Here is a 22,602-nt window from a genome sequence, read left to right as displayed (position 1 = left end):
AGCATTTGCATACAACAAGCGACTCTGTTTGTGGCGTGAGTTCAGAAAGGGCTTCTTTCTCATCACCCTGCCATACAGATGTTCTTTGGGCAAATTGCGCTGAATTGTAGAGCGATGTACAGATACACCATCTGCAGCAAGATGTTCTTACAGGTCTTTGGAGGTGATCTGTGGGTTGTCTGTAACCAGTCTCACAATCCTGCGCATATGCCGTTCCTGTATTTTTCTTGGCCTGCCAGACCTGGGTTTATCAGCAACTGTGCCTGTGGTCTTCCATTTCCGGATTACATTCCTTACAGTTGAAACTGACAGTTTAAACCTCTGAGATAGCTTTTTATACCCTTCCCCTAAACCATGATACTGAACAATCTTTATTTTCAGTTGCTTTGAGGATCCCATGCTGTCACTCTTCAGAGGAGAGTCAAAGGGAAGCACAACTTGCAATTGACCACCTTAAATACCTTTTCTCATGATTGGACACACCGGTCTATGAAGTTGAAGGCTTCTAACCAACCTAACCAATTTGGTGTTGCAAGTAATCAGTATTGAGCAGTTACATGCATTCAAATCAGCAAAATTACAAGGGTACCCAAATTCTTGCACAGACAGTTTTCACATTTGATTTAATTTCATACAACTAAATACTACTTCACTAAAAATCTTTGTTCGGAAAACACCTCAGTACTCAGATGTTCCTAGGAAATGAAAGACATACCACTGTTACCTTTTTTGTTGAAAGTAAATTTTTATGCAGGCTGAGAGGGGTTCCCAAACTTTTTCATATGACTGTACATATAAATGATTTGGATGGGAATATAAATAACAAACTGGTTAAGTCTGCAGATGATACCAAACTAGGTGGATTACAGATAATCTAGAATCCATTGACTCATTACAGAGGGACTGGGACAGCATACAGGCTTGGGCGGTTTTGTGGCAAATGAAATGTAATGTAAGTAAATGCAAAGTGTTACATGTACAGTATACAATGGGAGGTCTGACAGTTGAAAGTACAGCTAATGTTGTAGTTGACTCGTCACTATCAACTGCCAGACAGTGTTCAGAAGCCATTAGGAAGGTGAACAGAATGTATACCATGATGTGTTGAGTACAAGTCCAAGGAGGTTATGTTCGAGCTTTATAGTGCACTGGTTTGACCTCATCTGGAGTATTGTGTGCAGTTTTGGTCTTCAGGCTACAAAAAGGACATAGCAGCACTAGAAAAGATCCAGAGAAGAGCAGCTAGGCTTATTCCAGGGCCACTGGGGATGAGTTATAAGGAAAGATTAAAAGAGCTGAGCTTTTTCAGTTAAAGCAAAAGGAAATTAAGAAGAGACATAACTGAAGTGTTTAAAATTATGAAGGGACGTAGTACAGTTGATCAAGACTGTTACTTTAAAATGAGTTCAAGAAGAACACAGGGACACAGTTGGAAACTTGTTAAGGGTAAATTTCACAGAAATATTTGGAGGTGTTTCTTGACACAGAGAATCACAGACACATGAAATATGTTACCAAGTAGCGTGGTGGACAGTAAAATTATCGGGACCTTCAGAACTAAACAATGTTATTTTGGAAGAATTAAATGGATAGGATTGGTGACCTTTGTTGTGCTGAATGACCTCTTCTTGTGTTGATTGTTTAAATGTTCAAATGTAATCTTCTAGCTACACACATTTCAGTCCTATACATAACCTACCAGTTCCCTATACCGCTCACCCTTATCTATCTCTGTGGTGATACTAACTAGTGTGGATGAAGATTCAGACAACATCTCCAGAGTATATAAAATATTTCAAAGAATTTACTCTTTAATGATTCTAAGGAACAATGGGAAAAGGGATCTTTTAATTATGATTTCAGAAAAGGGAAGGAACTCAACTATTCATAGACTTTAGCTCAGTATGTGCAAAGTACATCATAATTCAAGTGAAGATTTCTCATTGATCACATATCTTGCATAAAGTTGTCTCAAATGTACTCTGAACAAGATATAACTTGTGAACATTATCATCAAGCACCTGCATCACTGGTAATGCCCTACACCCAAATTTTTTGGGCAGAAGCTTCTGAAATCTCTCAGAAAGGCATCTAAATTCACTTCTAACACCTTACCAGAAATATCTGGAGTAACAGCAAACAAGATAAAAGTATGCTATGAAACATTAGTTGTAATATCCTATACCACACTATTAGTACGTAAACTTCTTTTGCTCAACAGGAAGAATCACAATCGACTTTCTATAACTCAGTGGGACAGCAATGTTCTATATAATAGAATTTAAAATTGAAAAATAATCATTTTTTCTTTAAGAGGATCTTTTTAAAATATGGCAAGAATTCATTAACATAACTGTAAAATAAACATACTGGGTCCATGCTGAACTTTCTTATTTCACTTGCTGTTTTATTGTATATAAAGAACTAATTTAGAGGGACTTCACTATTCTTATTTCTTCCTGGGTTGCAGTTGAATGCCAAGGTTTTTTTGGTATGATGATTTTGAAGAACAATGTTGAATTTGTTATGTTAGTCTTATTTATTTGATTGAGTTGTGTTGTGATTCTCTGTTTTCAGAAAAAAAAAAAAACACACAGAAAAAGACTTCTGAGATCTAAACCTTTGCTGCTTCAGTGTGAATATATTCAGTAAAGTTTTAAAGCCTTTTTTCCCATGTTTGCATCCATCTCTCACAAACCCCATTTTAAACTGCTAGAACTGAAACATTTAGTTTTTTAATGTCTAAATGTATTAATAATAATTATTAATTTTTAAAAAGTCACAAAATATTCTCATGAAAAAAATGTATACCATACTGTGACAAAACAACTACAACTTGAAAAAGGCTTTATTGTGCTTAGCCATTATCCATTTGGTTCACAGTTGAGTTAATGAATGGGTGAGGATTTTAGTACTGTGACTGTAGCTTGTGCCTGCCAGTCTTAAGTGTGTGTTGGATAAGACTCTGAAGATAATTGCACCTCATACTGTACTCTTTTATGATAATTCCTTATCTTACATAGATATAAATCCGATGCGACTGAACTGACATAATGTGTGCGTGATGTGAATGAGTGGGCGAATGAATGAGGGGGTGTAGAGGAGAATGAGGGACTGTGTTTGTCAAATTCTGTCTAGTGCTTGTGCAGTTCGGGATGTGGGGTGCTGCACAGTCTGTCCTGGCTTGGCCTAGCTCAAATAGCATTTTCTGTGCAAGAATTTGGCCCTTGGTCTAATCATTTTGATGATCCCCTGGACTACTGCCCTATATCAAGTTCTCAGGTCAAAACTAAACTCTTGGTCAAAAACCAGAACCAGAATATGAATTACATTTTTCCCCCTACCAGTCTTTTGCCAAAATCATCCTTTTACATTAAATAAGTTCAGTAATTCTTAGAAATGTGAAGTGCTCTTTTATAAGTAGCATGGTCATAATGGTAAAGTTCATAAAATTAAATAAAATATGACAATAATAAACAGAAATAAAAAATACCTGTGCAATCCTAGCAGTAATATTCTGGCTACCTTTAATTTTAGCCTTTAACTGTTTTCTCTTTTTATTAAGTCTTTCACAACTTTTTTGAACCACATAAACATGCATACTGTAATATCACATAAACTGATAAAATTTACACTTAAGAGTTTGGGTTTGACAGGATATATGAAGTTTGCTTCAGCTATAAGACAAAGGGACACATGAAATAATAAATAATTTATTGTGAAAATGTTACCAGTCTCCTGGTAAGTTGTGTATACATCATATGGTGACATACTGTATTTGTAGCCCTGAAAAATGTTTCATTCCTATTTGAATAAATCTGAAGGAACATATTTTAAATATAAAACAATAAAATTTCATTAATAGATTTAAGTGACTGTCCTGCCAACATACACAGTTCCTTTACAGGTATCATCTTTTTTTCTGTCTTTGTCTCACATGACCCTGGCCTTTGCCCCACAATTTTTCACCCAACTCTAAGTTCAAGGCAACCTCTATTAAACTTCATCACATTTCAGCTGTGGCTTTTCTTTGGTCACAAGTGCAGCAGGTCTAAATTTCCTGAAGTAACCCATGGATTAAAATAAATTATTCAACAGGAACATAGGGACATGGGTAGAAACTTGTTATGGGCATAAATCCCACAAATGTAAGAAAGTTTTTCTTCATGGACCATAGACACATGAAGTAAATTACCAGTTAGCACTGTGGAGAGTAGGACTTTAGGGACCTTTAAATATTGATTATGTTATTTTGGACAATCTAGGTTAATAAAATGGATGAGCTTGTTGGGATTAATGGCCCGTTAATCTCACAATTGTTCTAATATTCGCATCATTATGTGCTGCTCCAACTGCCAGCTGTTAAACTATGAAAATGGCTACAATGCAATATGTCTCAGAGCACCAAAAAAACTCTAAAAGGGTTTTTATTCTTTTAGCAATAAGGGAAACATGAGGAAAAAGTAAAGTATACTAAGAATGGTAAGGGGAGAAATAAAATGTTCAATTCAATTCAATTCTTTATTGTCATGTGTACAAGTACAAGTACCATGTACAATGAAATGCTTGCTTGCATGTGTCCCTGCAGACAGTGAACATAGACCAAAAAAAAAACCCACCCACAATAAATAAATGAATATAAATAAGTAAATAAATAAAACCAGAATCCTAGGAATAAATAGAGACCGTGGCAGAAGTATTTGTACAGGTAGCAGTGGAGGTGACACAAGGTTACTGATTGTTCATGAGTCTGATTGCAGTTGGGTAGAAATTGTTCCTGAACCTGGAGGTGTGCATCTGAATGAACTTTAGTCGCTTCCCAGATGGGAGGAGGGTGAAAAGTGACAGTGCAGGGTGGCTGAGGTCCTGCCTGATATGGTTCACTTTCCTGAGACAGCGTGTAGTGTGGATGTCCTGGATCGCAGGGAGCTGTGTGCCCATGATCTGCTGTGCTGTATTCACGACAATCCACAGGGAGCTGTGTGCCCATGATCTGCTGTGCTGTATTCACGACACGCTGTAGAGCTCTGCAGTCCTGAACTGAGCAGTTGTTGTACCAGGATGTGATACATCCTGTCAGGATGGATTCCACAGTACACCCGTAGAATCTGCACAGGGTTGTGGGGGACATCCGGGCTTTACTCAGTCACCTGAGGAAGTAGAGGCGTTGTTGGGCTTTCTTGACTACTGCCGCAATGTGACTTGACCATTTAAGGTCATCAGTGAGGGTGAAACCGAGGAACCTAAAGCTGCTGACCTGCTCCACAGCCTCACCTCCGATGTAGATGGGGCTGTGCTCTGTTGCCTGTGTGCGGAAATCGACAATCATCTCCTTAGTTTTGCTAACATTGAGGGTGAGGTTGTTGTCCTGACACCATTCTGCCAGGAGTCTGACCTCCTCCCTGTAGGCCGTCTAATCGTCTTCGCTGATCAGACCTATAACAGTGGTATCGTCAGCAAACTTGAGGATGGTGTTAGAGCTGTACTTAGCTATGCAGTCATGGGTGTAGAGAGAGTAAATCAAGGAGCTCAGCACGCTGCCCTGCGGGGTGCCAGTGTTGATGGTGATGATGGAGGATGTTTTTCCACCAATACGCACTTGCTGAGGTCTGCCAGTGAGGAAGTCCAGTACCCAGTTGCACAGTGAAGAGCTAAGCCCCAGATCCTGGAGTTTAGCAATGAGCTGGGTTGGAATGACGGTGTTAAATGCAGAGCTGTAGTCCACAAACAGCAGCCTGGCATAACAGTTCTTGTTCTCCAGATGAGACAGGGTTGTGTGAAGTGTTATGGACATGGCATCCTCAGTGGACCTGTTGCAACGGTAGGCAAACTGGAGGGGGTCCAGACTGTCACAGATGATGTCCTTGATATGTTCTAGCACCAGCCTCTCAATGCACTTCATGGCTGTAAGTCCTGGGCGGTAATTATTTGGGCAGTCTACTTTATTTTTCTTTGGGACAGGGATGATGGCTGTGTGCTTGAAGCAGGTTAGGACAGATGAAACTCTCAGAGATGTGTTAAAAATATCAGTAAAGACAGCAGCTAGCTGGTCACAAGAGGTTTTTAAAACATGACCTGAGACTCCATCTGGGCCAGGTGCTTTGCAGATGCTGAGTTGGGAAAAAGTCTTCCTCATGTCATCCTCGGAGAGCCTCAGGCTGGAGTCTTGCGGTGCTGTGGGGGGTTGCACGGGCCGGTCCGTGTTAGCGAGCTTGAAGCGAGCGAAAACACGTTCAACTCATCCGGGAATGAAGTGGCGGTAGCTGTGGCCGCGTGTGTCCGGGGTTTGTAGTCTGTGATCAGCTGAATACTCTGCCATATCCGACGAGCGTCTGCTGTGCTGTTAAACTGAGAATCCAGTTTGTGGGCGTACTGGCGCTTTGCGTATTTAATGGCTTTTCGGAGAGCATACCTGCTCTTTTTGTATGCCTGTGTATCTCCGGAGTGAGACGCACTGCTGCGCTCACGGATCCGACCGTACTTCAGCACACATCCAGGGCTTCTGGTTGGGAAATACGCGTAAACTTTGTGGGTACGCAGTCATCCACACATTTCCCGATGAAGCCTGTGACAACTGCGGCATACTCGTCCAGATTCTCAGAGGACTCTTTGAAAACATCCCAATCCACAGATTCAAAGCAGTCCCTAAGTTTCTCCTCCGCTTCCGGGGTCCAACAGTGCACCTCTCGCAAGACCGGGGGGGTATTTTCCATACGTCGCTTAAATCATCCAAGATCAGATGCCTCATCTTGGATGAGTTAATGCCGGTGAAACTCATCTGGGATAAGTCGGTTTTTCAAACACAGCCGTGTAGTAGATTAGTCGAGCTGGATCTAATCATCCGAGATGAATGCGCGCGCCTGCGCTGAGTGAAAAGCCCATATATATTTAGTCTAGAAAACATGATCAGCAAGTCTTTGATAGGCTGTAACAAAATGATGAAAGAACGGGCGCATTTTTTAGTTACTCGAATGATTTCAAGATTTAATATGCACAAGGGGTAACACTGCAAAAGCAGCCCACACCAGAAAAGACGGCTGGCAAAAAGTGTCCAACAAATTAAACGCGTGTGCATTGTACTTACTGAAAGCAGCGTTTCATTTCCTATGTGTCAGGTTAATTATTTAATATGTCATAATTCCAGATCAAACAAGGAGAACACGGGAACAGGTTAAAGTGAAGTACAAGGATATACTTCAAACTGGTAAAAACTGGTATATAACTATTTAAAGAATTGTTGACATAAAGAATCATATATAATGTAAAGAACAATTTTAAAGCTAATAAGAAGGCAGACAAGAAAAAACAGGTGAAGGTCCACGTGGTCCAGACCTAACCCTTGCAGAAGAGTTGGCTCTCCAGCAAAATGCCCATCGCCCTGTTTCTGAGGGCATTCCAGGGGGAAGCTCCTCCTCAGAACCAGTGGCAGGATTCAGTGGTCACTTCATTTCAGGTAAAGGATGGTCATTGCATATATTTGTCCTCAATGTGTGCCATGTGTATGTTCCATATAGCCCTCTTTTTTTGTTGGGTCAGTTGCAAGGAATGTCATATCCCTAGAACCTGTGTCTGACCAACGAGATATTGACAAAGGTCAAATATTTGATGACGACACTGTGTCTGATTATTCATAAGGAGGAGAGGTTCATTTTTCAAATCAAACTCCACTCTGATCAGTCCCATGTGCCCCAATCACATTTGGAAATCCTGGGTAATGAAAATGTTAGGCTGATTGTGAGATTCTTTATGGAACTGTGGGTGTTTTAGCCTGTGTATTACCTACCTGCAATGGCATGAAATGCCTCTTTTATTGTCTGCACACACAGGTGTCCAGGAAACACTATGAAAACCCGAAGGAAATATTTCAGAGCCAAACAGACTTTCCGAATTGCCTGGCAAACTGCACTTTTAGATAGATTTTCCGCATCGCCTACAGTATATAAAAAAGCGCCGCTTGCAAAAAACCTCAAAGCAATGCATACTGTCTGTGTGGTTGTGAGAGCCCGACTTCGCCGAGTTTGACTTCGAATATAAGGTCCTAATAAATTTTTGAGGTACAATATTACCCCTTGGCTAAACCGGTATCTTTCAAAAAGAATTTCCTCTGGGAGCAATAAAGGATCTTGCCGATCGTGCAAAACCCTCTCTATATGAAATTCTCTTCTTATAATTTGCGCACCGATATCAATTGGTCGCTCATTCATGAACGGTGAAGCCATGACTGAATGAATTCCATGCACGGAAACTGATTAAGTGTGTGAGCTAATCCTTGTTTATGTAGAACAAACCTGCTCTGAGCATGTTTGAGGATTTGGATGTGCTGCTATGACAACACATCCAGCAAGAGTTTCGAAAAACCGACAGATCCAGGATCATGCCAAATCATCAACAATTACATCCGGCTAAACGAGTAATCCACGTACGAAAAATACCCCCCGGCTCTGTGCGCTTCAACTGCTGCTTGTAAACAGGGAGGAGCAGCACAGATCAGTGGTCTGACTGCCCAAGGTTCGGCCGCGGGAGTGAACGATACGCATTTTTGTGTGCGGTGTAGCAGTGGTCCAATGTATTAGCACCCCTGGTGGAACAGGAGACGTGTTGGTAGTATTTGGGGTAAACAGACCAGAAGCTTGCTTTGTTGAAGTCCCTGGCGATGATAACCAGACCTTCGGGGTGTGTGTTTTCACAGTCCGCAATGAGGCCGTACAGTTCCTTAAGTGCAGTGCTGGTGTTTGCTTGTGGGGGATGTAAACAGCCGCCATGTGTACAGCTGTAAACTCCCTAGGCGGGTAAAGCGGCCGGCACTTGATGATCAGACACTCCAGGTCCGGTGAACATGTAACAATAGGATTGCGAAAAATGTCTCTTAAAACATATTCTCCTAGAGCCAGGAAGTCACTGACATTTTGGTGGCTATAGAATATTCAGGTCACATTAAAATCACTCTAACAAATTTATCATGACAGTGTTTCTCAACCACCAACAATGGCAGTGGGTTGCAGTGAGTAGTGCTTGATCCCACCCCTGCTCTGATGGTCACGCTTGGTTCAGCAAGGGGAACCAAACTCCACCTTGGCAGGTTGCAAAGAAACTTACATGGTACAAACTGGGTCACAACACCAAAAAGGTCAAGAAACACTGTATTAGAACATATGTTAAAAAAACTGCAAATTCTGGTAAGCAGTAAACATTTCCTGTAGGGATAAACAATATTTAATCACTAAAAGAAGCTGCTATATTATATGTGCAATTATCAAAGACCAGAATTTAGCAAATGTTTTAAAATACTCCAAACAACTTAATCATATTTCTATAGGTAATTACAATTAGTAAGCCTAACATGTACTTTGACAAAATTAATGGAATCAATTAAAAAAAAACAAGATGGAAAAGCAGTAGTCCACTATGGATTGATTACCAGACAGTAAACAGGTTTAGATGAGAGATTCTGTTTTACTAATATGCTGGAACTTTACGAGAAAAGAGAATAAAATATTTAATTCTAGTTCCTGGTATAACTGTTAACACAAAAAACTAACTCAACCATGTAGGAAAGCAAAACTGTTTAAAGGAAAATATTGTAACATTTTAAAGCAAAATTTTAAGAAGATAGGAAACAGCTATGAAAGCTAAATACTGCAATATGGGTGGCAGTATGCTAGCTATTAAACATCTTAATTTCAAACATCACTACAGACACATGACTGAAAATATGCAAGAATTATTTATGCATAAAGCAGCACTGTCATTATGTCATCACAGGAAGCACTTTTTTTAAAAACCTCTTAAACATAATGACCACAACATCCTCCTGGAGCATTTACAGAACTGTAGAATACTCCACCGAACGGAACTTCCTTCATTTGCACTTCTCCACTCACATACAAATAAACCATGTGAAACCAGTTTTCCCACACATTTTGTTTTGTTATGTTATGTCCAAAGCTCAGCACGGTGGCGCAGTGGTAGCGCTGCTGCCTCGCAGTAAGGAGACCCGGGTTAGCTTCCCAGGTCCTCCCTGCATGGAGTTTGCATTTTCTCCCTGTGTCTGCGTGGGTTTCCTCCCATGGTCCAAAGACATGCAGGTTAGGTGGATTGGCGATTCTAAATTGGCCCTAGTGTATGCTTGGTGTGTGGGTGTGTGTATGTCCTGCGGTGGGTTGGTGCCCTGCCTGGGATTGGTTCCTGCCTTGTGCCCTGTGTTGGCTGGGATTGGCTCCAGCAGACCCCCCGTGACTAGGGAATCCATTCCCGGGAATTTGGGAATCCCGCATTTCATCCCAGGCTCCCGGGGATGACACAGTGCACGGGCATCTCACATGTGAACGGTTTTAGAACGACTGACACTTATTTTTAATAAAACTACTGCAATATGTTGACACAAATAAAAGACTAACCTTATCTACAAGCAGTTCATGCTGTCATACAAGTGCATGTATCTTTAGTTGCGGTAATAAGAGCGTAGAAAGCACAACGTCCTCACAGGTGGCGCAGTGATAGTGCTGCTGCTTTGCAGTAAGGAGACCGTGGAAGATTGTGGGTTTGCTTCCCGGTTCCTCCCTGTGTGGAAAGCGCTTCGAGTACTGAGGAAAGCGCTATATAAATGTAATAAATTATTATTAGTAACGTGTCCAGCGTGCGGTCGTCCAGGCAAGAGCGCACCTTCGTGCAGAAGTACACCAGCCGCTTAGAAAGAACGCTCTGCCTCCACTGAAGTAGTAGGCACAATCATCAGATACTGATACACTTGTTCTAAACAACACCCGCGCTTGCCGTTGCTCTGAAACACCGCCATTTCAGCTTTTACTGATGCATCCAGTTTCTTGTCATCATTCTGTGATGGCAAGTTTCTTGGCACAGATAATGCGGATGCAACATGTTGTCTGATGAAGTGCAATCTGCAGCAATGGCGCCACCTTAATTATTTTCAACTATAACTCTGTTATTTCTTGATCAATTTTTACACGCTATATGCGAGCTTGGCCGTTCCCGTTTTCCCGGGAATTACAGCAGTTTCATTCCCGGGAATACAGGAATGAAAAATGTCCGGGAATCCTGGGCTCCTGATTCCCTACCCATGACCCTGTGTTCGGATTCAGCGGGTTGGAAAATGGATGGATGTCCAAAGCTCTGTGATTGGTAGAATTTAACAACATGACCCCTTGTGATCAAACCTAAATTTATTCCAGCTTATGCACCAGAAACACCCAGAAGCTACCCTTCAATGTGAGGCTAGTTTATATCTCTGCATACTACAATATAAAATTTTTAATCAGAGTATAGCATAAAGTCAATGAAACCTCTGGGATATTGATCTGGTCAGTTAAGTAGCAGAGGGGGTTGTTAATCAATTTCAGCTGCTTTGGTGTTATTGAAATTAACAACAGGTGCACTAAAGAGGCAACAATCAGACGACCCCCAAAACAGGAATGGTTTTAACAGGTGCAGTCCACTGACATTTTTCCCTCCTCATCTTTTCTGACTGTTTTTTCACTAGTTTTGCATTTGGCAACTACTGGTAGCAGGAGGCCCCTACAGAGGTTGCACAGGTAGTCCAACTTCTCCAGGAAGGCTCATCAATACGTGCCATTGCCAGAAGGTTTGCTGTGTCTCCCAGCACAGTCTCAAGGGCATGGAGGAGATTCCAGGAAATCCCCCAAAGTGCAGTAACTGCTGTACTATTCAAATAAAAAAATAAATAATAAAAATTGTTCTTCTGTGAAAGTTACAATCCACAATAAAATACATAAATATTCCATTAAAAACCATGCTGCAATTGGGTTTCTTTATTTTTCTTCATCTTTCTCTTGCTCTCCCTGCTAAAAATGTCATCAACTCTATGCTTCACCAGCTCACCCAACCGGTCTTCTCAGCAGCAACTACCAAACCTTTGCCTCTCATTACAACTGCCTCTTACGGCATCTACCATGATGCTCGGTAGGCCAGTCCCACCTCCGCCTTCTAATGTCTACTGAATTAGTAAGAGGGATCCTTTTGTTTCCTCCTCCTTTGAACTGCACAGCAGGGGACAATCTGACCCTGGTGAGTGGGTCGCTCACTCCTCTATTAAGCCACTAGCTGCCTGTTTCCTTATCACCACTCTGGGTTGTGTACCCAGATTCTGCTTTCTTTTCTCCTCTTTTTGCCTTTCACTGTATTTTTCATCTTTTTTTCTATTCCTTTTTTTCTACAATTTTCTGCATAGGCTTCTTTTATACTTTGTTTGGGCACAGGTGCTGCAATCCTGGGGCCCCAGAGTGCATGTTTGGCCAGCCAACTACTCACCAACATTATCAGAACAACTTATTATAAAACAGCACTACTGTATAATGTTATTGCATGACATTTGTTTGAATGGCTGTAAAGCCAAGGGTTTCCCAAGTTAAAATACCTCTTAAGGATACCACATGATTTGAATTCATCTGCACACTTTAGTCTTATCTTACATTAACTGCTCTGTACTGACCTGTTTTAGTTCACTCTACTGGGAGAGACATGTTTTTTCTTTTTTAATAACTGTATCTAGGAATGGGTCAATGAAAGTGACTCATGAACATAAAGAAGTTCAGACCAGTAAAAATATACTAGAGCTGCTGTGAGCTATTGAGTAAGGCAAGCAGATTTTCAGTTTCATAACAACCCAACCACTTAGCACATGTTCATTTTTCAGTTCTGTGCCAAAACAATGGGAATCTTGTCATCAGCAACTATTTATTAACTCTCAAGAAGTTTTTTTTTTTTTTTTTGATCACATTTGATGTACAACTTGGAAATTATTTTTATGGACTTTATAAAGTTTTTCCAGAGTTTTTCATCAAAAGATATATATTTATTAGATCATAGAGTAAAAATACAACAGTCCAACGCACTGACTGTTACTAAAAGCTAATTAACAGTACTGCCCCTTTTTATGGCTCCTTTGTGTCTGCGTATTGTCAAACATTTAGTTAAGTGTAGTGGGCCAGGTGATGGGGCACCCAGCAGAAAAAAATCTGGTGATAGACATGGTTGTAGAGTTGACAGGTATGGTGAACTCTTTTCATGACAGATGTTGGCTGGAGATTAAGATGGTGGTAGCTTTTAACAATCCCCTTATGATCAAATTTTTTATTTCAATCATAACTAATCAAATGTATTGAGTAGTACAGATTTAAATATCTTAGTTGTGGAAAAAGGCAGTTCACTTGTCTTAAGTTAGTAAGCATTTAATTATACAAAGTACCTACCATGGTTACCATGTCTGCCTCTCTGCGTGTCGGACTATCCACAAGAAACAACTCATTTGGACCGAACTTTTGAAATTTGTCGCATTTAATCTTCAAGTAAATTTTCACAAAAGTTACATTTTTATTGAGATCTCTCAAATATCTGGATTGTTTGTGCATGCTGTACAAATTTTTGAAAAGCACTTACGAATTTGAGAACTTGTCTGCCTTAAAATACAGAAATTTTCTATGTGACTTCAGTTACGGATTACTTTACCATTTTAAATTTATCTTGTGAGAGGGGTGGACATACTTTAAATGCATACGGTAGTCTGCTGCGTTACCATCACGCCTGGAAGTCCTTCTTTACATACGGAGTGGAGGATTACGTAACAACAGTGTACAGCAACGATTATTTGTAAAGTTTTGTTGTACTTGGAAGAGAATATTTTACCAAACATATGATTTTAAAAGAATATCTCATGCTGATGTGTGATATTTTTCCAATGTACACAAAAATATTTTATTAAAAATGAACTGAAATACTGCATTAATATATTCTCAGACCTAATTTAGACCCCACTAATTAATTTCTCTGTCAAAACATCAGTTTGACCTTCAGAATTATTCTGAAGTAAAATATGTCCATTACAGTATCATACACTTTTAGTTCACCACAGCCAGTGATCTATGTGTACAACTGCATTAAAATTTGTCACACTTGGGACCATTAAGCAGGTCCTCACGTTAGTAAAGATGAGTTTTAGGCCTGAAAAAGCATGGTCCCGTCTGGCAGTTTTTGGGGTAGTAGTAAGGAGTATTTTCACAACCATCAGTATACCTATTAGAAGTCGAGAGTACATATCATTTAATGATAAGCATCTTATTTTACTCTCTGTGACTGTCTTTAATGGAGCATAGTCCTCTGATTTCAAAAGATTAATCTCCACTTTCTATCACTGAATACTTGAAAATTTGTGACAGGAGCACTGTTGGAACATTTAAGTCATCACAGGATATCAACATGTCGCTGAGTATTTTAGGTTATTTGCTCAGCAGTACCAAGCTCTGTCAGTTGAAGTGAGTTACCTACTGCACCAGTGTACATTTCATTAAATGACTCAGCATTGTATTAGCATGTGTTTGGAACTGCAGGCTGACTAACAAACAATCTAATGTTACTGTGCTGTCTCACCTTTTCAACCCTAAAATTAGTTTTGCTTGAAAACAAAGGACCTGTTTTATATGTGGTTTCTGGATTCTCTCTGCACATAGCACAGTACATTCTCCGACTTTGTTATGATGCTTTTCCTTCCCTGCGATTGTCGCTATTTATTTGTTGCAGAATATCCTCTGTATTTAATATGCTGGAAAAATTATTCCAGTACTTGATCAGGTATTTTCTATTTATTTTTGTCATAATGCTGTTTCTAGTTATGATTCCTTTTACTCGAAACTGGTACTGAAGCAACAGTGCAACAGTTCATCTTTTCCTCTTCTCTTTTTAATTATTACTTTATTTATAATCACAATAAATGACGAGAGGATTCAATTATCTTTTGTATTCTCGCCCTCACTGCCCCAATTGATTTACAGTTATTGCTACTGTTTATCTTGCCTGCTTTATAGACTTGTGGTACAATTTCACTATATTGTTCACTAATGTGAGTACATGCATACTCAACCAAAAGCGGCAAAGGGTGAGAGAATTTATAATCTTGAGTGGGTAATGTACATGAAGAGATGCACTTCAAATATTACTGCATGTCTTCCTTGTGCTGTGATCATCTGTTGCCCCATATTCAGCCTTTCATTCATGATTCTGGCAACTACATAAACAGTTTCTTCTTAAAATTCACCAAACAGGGTGCAAGGAACATTGCCAAATAGTTAGAAAATATTCCGTGCATAGCACACAGTGAAAACCAGGCATATGTTGGCACATTTGATGTCATTTTTGCTGTGCTGCTTTCAGAAGTAAAAACATGGGGTTTAGATGGTTGTTACAGCAGTCTGATACACTATAAGCAGCTATCTTTAAAATCGACACCAAAGTTACAATCATACACGAAGAATTGTGTCTACTGTTTCTATCAAATTGTGCTTGATTAGGAAAATATTGCATTGACCAAATATCCAAAACATCTGGTAGTCCCCAAGCTTTCTGAGCTTGTATTTTGGTTTTCTGAAATTAAAAATCTGTAATCCCATGTGTCCAGATTATCGATTTGTCCCCCACAGTGTTATCTTGTATATTGTCTTCTTTTACTTGTTCAGCTGCAGCTCCTGACAACAAAATGAATCCCAAAACAGACTGCGAAGGAGTAGACAGCTCACTTCTCCTGCTGCTTAACCATAAAAGTAAAAAACTCACTTATCTAGAAAATAATGAATGAGCAAAATAATTACTAAGTATCACTCTATAAGCATCAAGTGAACAAATAATGTACTCAGTATTTACACTACTGTAAAAACAATTCATCTTCAAAGCTCCAGATCTACTCTCCATCATGGTCCTCATTCATTATGTGGTATTTTAACTCTTCATCAGGTACATTTCTCAAAGATTTTCAAGAAATTTGAACTGCAATTGGTCACAAACAACTAACAACAGGACATAAATCAAAGCTATGTCTGAATCACCCGAGTTGGAATCTGCTGTCTATGAAAGGTACTAAGACCTGACAAGCTTATTAAGGATGTATTTTTAACTACATGACTTATTAAAGTGCTGTTAAAAAACACACATTTAATGTACTCTACTAACACATGTAATTTCATTTTGTTATTGCAGCTATTTTTGAATATGGTTCATTATAAAAATGTAATCAACTAAATGTGATACCGGATTTTTTGATAAAATAAATAAAAAAATGTAAAGTGCTTCAACTTTCAAATCAGTTAACTAAGTCATGCATTGTGCCTGAATGCTGCACCATGAATACATTTTCTAACATGTTTAAGAAGGTAACCAAATATGAACAGGCACCACTGCTCTGAGTAAATATCATTTTTGCACTATATTGCTATGAATATAAAAATTTTATTTTTTAAATGTAGCATTATTATTTTTCATTAATATATGAAAACATGCAGCAAAAGAGAAAATACACTGTTATCATTAACAGTTTGTTGAACAGTTGAAAATTTGAAGTTTTTTTACATAAATTAAGTAAAACGTAACTGTCAAGAGATATGCATCTGGATATATTAAAGCAGAGAATAAAAAAACAGGTTTATTTAAAAAATCTTAAAAAAAAATATGCACAAGCTAATACTTTTCTGTGATATGTCAATTACCTAGCAGTATCACCTATAGGTTCAGTTACTCTGAAACCCACACAACCCCATGCTTAATTTTCCTGCATTCTTCACCCTAAAATGAAATACAAGGTTGTGAATGTGTTTTCTCATTTTTCTCTGAAGCGTTAGTAATTTATTACAATGGGATAACCCATGCCTCAAAGAACTATCTATCGATTCATGTATTTTCTGAACTTGCTTTTTCTTTACAGGGTTACAGTATTGACAACCTCAGCAGAGCTTGGGGCAAGGCAGGAAACAACCCTAGACAGAATGCCAGTCTATTACAAGCACCCACCCACTCTTACTGATGCCAGAACAAGCCCCCCAAATAACCTGCTAGGTACATCATGTAATTCTGAGGTCACACAAGCACACAGGAAACATATCCACACTCCATACAGACAGAGACCAGACTGGGATCCTTAGAGCATCAAGACAGCATCACTCATCATTTTTCAACTGAAAAAGTAATCGGCTTACTCATACTAGACATAATATAGCTTGATTATATACAATCTGCTTTAATATTTTGTAGCAGCAGTGAAACATTTATTTAAAAAAATAATAACCCCAATATGAAGTAACTGCTGCAGGTCATAACTTTAAACACAACAATTAGCCTTGTGCTTAGAATATCACAATGGAAGCTTTTAGATTTGTTGTTTGGTAAAAGTAAAATCCACATATGCGAGCAGCAGAGACGTGAAGTGGCTGGTGCGTAGAGAGCAGGGGGCGAAGCCCCCTAGTATTATACGATTATAAAGCTCAGTATCAAGCTGTTTCAGAGTGACTTGAAGTTAATTCATTTGATAAGTCAGAAAAACCTCAAGATTAACATGTAAAGCTAAAGGTAAACAATGAGTGATTTTTTTCAGCAGAACCTTCTGTTACACAAGGAGGCACCTTTAATTGTAAAAAATGAACTACAGTCATCCCTCTGTATCTGTGGGGATTGGGTTCCAAGACCCCCCATGGCTACCAAAATTCACGAAAGCTCAAGTCTCTTATATAAAATGGAGTAGTATTTGCATATAACCTATAGTACTAAGGTGTTGTACCGTGTTAGCCATTATGAATGTAGAGAAAAGCCAAGCAAAATGACACCTTTTATTGGCTAACTAAAAAGATTACAATATGCAAGCTTTCGAGGCAACTCAGGCCACTTCTTCAGGCAAGATGTAATCTTGTAACCTACACACATCATCCTGTATGTTTTAAATCATCTCTAGATTACTTGTAATACCTAATGCATCAGCCAATATCGATTCTCCCATGATCTTTAAGCTCTTAAGACTGGAACGCTTTACACAGGTAGGCAGCCATCCCTTACTAGCCTTAAACTCCTTTCTCTCACTCAGCTCAACCCACTCACAGTAGTGCTCATAGAGGCCAAGTACATGCATAATTTTGCCATCAACAGAGGTATGCTTCTGTGACATAACCTCTAACCACACACTTAATTCTTTCTCAGTCTTCCCAAGCACTTTATCACTAACCAGAGAGACCATTTTTGCCTTTGTATAGGACAGCACTAACACATCCACATAACTCAACTTCTTTCAGCTCTGTTGTGTGAATCCTTGATTTGTTCTTAACAACCACTTCAGCTAGCAACACGTCACTTTGCCAAAGATCTTAGATTTGTATTTTCTCATTGAGAGATAGCACTTTATGCTCTCTCTTAGCCTTTGAGAGACTGCTTTGACCATTTAATTGCTTTTTACATGCCATTTTTCCTCAGAAACAAAGGGTAAAAACAACAGAAGTAGAGAACAAACAAGACACATGGCAAACAACAAGTGCTGGATAAAGACTGAAGATTTGTGAAATGGTGGGAGACTACAGCAGCGTATGCCTACCCATCACTTCATTTGCATTGATCCAGCATAGTGCTCAGTGAGATGCAAAGTCAAGTCTTGCTTTTTAGAACTCTCTAATTTTTTTGTTTGAAAACCTACAGACACAGAGGACTGACTATAGGTAAATTACCTAAATTATAGCCAACACTATGAACAGCATTAAATATAAATGTAAAAAAACACCAATGTCATTTTGCAGGTGTCTCAGGCGCCAGGCACAAAGCAGGAATAGTTGAAACAGAGGACTGTGCGACAAAATTCAGTTTGTCAGACAAGATGTATGTGAGGAATGTATGTTGATCTTGCACCACACTATGCAAAAAGTGTTGTTTGTGAGAAAGTATGATTATGGGAGGTCAGGGTTTTTGTATATTTCTTAGTGCAACTTGTGCCAAAGAGAATGGATTAGAGCTACAGTCAGTGAGATCCAGTGTTTTGCTCCTTGTACCACATACAGAGAAAAAATGACCACTACTCCAATTTCAGTTTTTACATATTGCTTCCTTCTGTCTGACATTTCGCCACCAACCACTTAAAATATGAATCTGACCTACGCTAAGATTCTGTTGTATTTACAGTAGTAAAATGTCAGCTCACACTCTATTATTAGCTATAATCATACAGGATTAACGAATTATTTTGAATATAATGAAAAGTGAAAAGTCTGTTTTTGCTAATTAAATGTGTAGAAACCTCTAGGACATTTCTAATTTTGAAAGGATGGGACAAATTTAAATTTTTTCTTAAAAAAAACACTAAATGAAGCAGAGTCTCCACAGTTAACTGTTCAAAAATAACAATGCTGCTCTGCCTTTTCATCTTCTTTAAATTGCCCATGAACCCCTGACTCTAACCAAAAATATTACTTGCTCAGATCTCAGTCTTAAGGAAGGCATATTAGGGAGCATAAAAAAAAAGCTGAAGCCAGTGCATACTACTCTCTTTTAATGGTCCCAGCTTCTGTTTAACCTCTGATCCCCAGAAAAAACATTTGGATTAGGATGCCTTCTGCTAATTAAACAGATTATCACCAGCAATTTACTTGCAAATAGAGACATATGCCATCAAAATCAGGCTAAGCCAACTCCTGTGAAGGAAACAGCAACAACAAGGTGCTAAAGTGGGCATTATAAATGAAGCCAAAGAAAAAAGTTTGGTCATTGTGCTTTAAAGAAGTACAAGTCTGTTAGGTAAGGTGGTATTGGAACCCAGGCAGGATGAGCAAGTACCAGAGTTCATTGCCCTTGCTAAGTACTGCTGTGATACACTCTGGCTCCCTGTAATTGACTGACTTGGTTCCCAAAACTAATGGATGAATGGAGTTTGTAGGATGAAAAAATGAATAAAAGTTATGTACTTTAAAGCAGCACCAGCAGACTGTCCAAGGTACTGAAAATATAGCCAAAAAAGTGTCTGTCTAAAAAAACTGACAAGACATGAAGATTTATTTATTTTGCTTGACACTAACCGAAACCTTTCTTGACATGGACCAAAATGCAGAATTGCATTTGCTATTAATGCTTCATTTGAAAATTAACGTCATAGAAGTTAATAGACAAGAAATCACCTCTAGTTGGAATGATGCCATTTTTTCTTCCATGGCCTTTCAGGTATAGATGGGTCTTGAATTACAAACAAGTTTTGTTACCATGGATGTGTGCAACTCAGTTTTGTATATAAATTGGAACTTGTGGTGAAAAAGGTCCATTAATGTGGGAAAAAAAAATCAGCAAAAATGTAAAATTATTTATTGTACATAAAAATATTATTTGTGAGACTTATAGAACTTATTAATTCTGACATCAAACACATCTGAGAACATATCTTTGTTTGCTTACGCTGCACAAACTGGTGCGAGATCAGATACAAGATGCAATGATGCCTGCCATTTCTTTTTTCTAAACCCTCAACATAACCTTGATGGTTATGCATTGTGGTTTCCATAATCTGCATATGTCTTCCTTTGCTAGTCTGTAAGCCTAACTTAATATGTTAGCTCTTTTGTATTTGGATTTTTACATCCTTAATTAGAGGCACAGAAACTTTTATTTCTGTGCTACTGCTGCCCAGTATTTTTATTATGGTTTAGGTTCCCTTTTAGTTTCCCTTTTCTATGGAACTTAAAAAATATATATATATAAAAAAATGAAACCATTTATTTCACAGTAATTTCTCAGCGTCAATGACACTGTATAGAATAAAAACTGGCTAATTAATTGATCATTAAGCAAATACATAAAACACACCAACACAAAGTGCTTTTTATATTTGGGCTCTGACTTTGACTAAGTCTTCATCACAACATCAACAATATTTCCTTGTAGGAGCTTTTGCATTAAATTTTCTTTGTTTTTATTTTGGATTTCCAGAGGGACTCTCCATCAAAAAACTGCCTAGTATTTTTATTGAACTCAGTCTCCCAAAAGCAAATGAGGACTCGGACAATACAAAAAAAGTCCTTGGATGTTCAGTGGCGGCAGTACCCACCAAAAAATATGATACATCATAAAGTGCAATTTTATTGACCAGTGATAAGGAGCAATTATTTCTAAAAATAAGCAACTACCTTTTACACTGCTGCATAGTAAATGGTTATATGAAAAATAAATGCATCTACACAACACCATGACACTTACCTTTTCCCTATGGAGGGAAAGGTAAATATATTCAGTCGGATAAATAAGGGATAATTTTGAAAAAGTAAGGTAATGAACAAATACTGAAACTTAGAAGAATAACTTATTAAAATAATCCTCCCGATTACAGCTCTGTGTTCTTTAACAATCAATAATCTCTGATCCCAGGATATACTGAACCAAGACACCCGTTGAAATCATACATTTAGATGTGATCTAGAGAGATGCCATGGAATGCTATGTGTAATACAATATTATTCAGTTAGTAAATAAAAAGTTACAGATTTACACACTAATACTGTTAAAATAAGTTTCTGTACATTAAACATTTAGTTACAAACTGAGGATATTAAGATAAAATAATAGCAGACAAATATTTAACAATACTTTAAATCGTATAATACTTCCTTAGATGAGAAATACTGAGAATTTCTACTTAAGATTAAAATATTTTTCAAATCTTACCGCCTGTTCCTAGAACCTTGAGAAGTTCAAAGTTTTCCATCCCCACTTTCTCAGTGTGTCCTGTTAGATTAGCTATAAACAAAAAGGGGGAAAAAATAAAGTTAACTCATATATGTGGTAGTAACACAATGTTAGTAAAATTATTTGTATTTATGGAGATGAATGTTAATTGTAATCAACTGTGATATGACAGGAAACCTATGGAAAGAGAGGGATAACATTTACATGACAGTTTATGCAAATTTCCATTAATATATATAATAATTAAATTTTACTTATTGTCTTTATTTTTTAAACTAATACATGAGAATTTCCATCTTCATTTTTTACAGTCACAAAGGGTGTGGTTTTGCAGATTGCTAAGGCTGCAGCCCATACACGAACGCCAAAACAAAACTTGTCTACATTGCATATGTTTGGAATGGCTCTACATTTATGTGCTTATTATTATCTTTACATTTTGTAGCTAAAATTGCACTCATTAGGGTACAAATATGAAAAGGAGAGACTGAACTTTGTAAATCAAATGTTGTAGAACATATGCTATATTATATTCAGAAATTTACATTTTGAATACCTTTACAGTACTGTACTTTTTAAACATGGTCACACACATACAGTAGCTGGCTCTTATATGCATATTTGCATCCTCTGCATAAGTTATATTTATGAATACAAAAGTATGCATTAAGCTTAGGTATTATTAGACATTATAAGAAGAAGTTAGTATTGTGTGAAAATAAAAAAGCTGTGTAGGATATAGTGCACAATGATGTAAGTAAAAGCTCGGTTAACTATACCAACTCTCATATACCAGGTGTCCCATACAAATGTATACACAAATTGAATACATAATAATAATAATAATAATAATAATAATAATTTTTATTAAGATACATCTAACTTTTATAATTCATATTAAAGAAGGCAATTGTAGAATCAGTTATCACATGTGTTCAAACTATTCGCTGCTTTGGTCCAGGCCCTGCTGATAACGTAGACCTGTGGATTTGCAAACATCACAAATCTTTTCATTTGGTATTTGGGCACATTCCCCTTCATTGACTATTTTCAATTTATCGATTGCTGTGGTTTTGTAAGATAAGCCTTATCTTTGAAATGGCACCATTA

The 22,602-nt window shown here is 38.1% G+C and overlaps 1 protein-coding gene across 1 annotated transcript in view; it reads right to left on the bottom strand.

Annotated features, from left to right (window-relative positions):
* The window catches only part of LOC114653977 (ribosomal protein S6 kinase, polypeptide 4), a 101,010-nt gene that overhangs the window by 54,041 nt on the left and 24,367 nt on the right, over positions 1–22,602 (bottom strand). Inside the window, exon 2 of the mRNA XM_028804489.2 lies at positions 21,472–21,543. Within this exon, the coding sequence (XP_028660322.2) occupies positions 21,472–21,543 (72 nt within the window). The remainder of the gene's footprint in view (positions 1–21,471; positions 21,544–22,602) is intronic.

The sequence above is a fragment of the Erpetoichthys calabaricus genome, chromosome 1 (assembly GCF_900747795.2).
Source record: "Erpetoichthys calabaricus chromosome 1, fErpCal1.3, whole genome shotgun sequence".
Taxonomy (NCBI): domain Eukaryota; kingdom Metazoa; phylum Chordata; class Cladistia; order Polypteriformes; family Polypteridae; genus Erpetoichthys; species Erpetoichthys calabaricus.
Note: the sequence above shows the minus strand (reverse complement) of the source record. Positions and strands in the feature narration are given on the sequence as shown.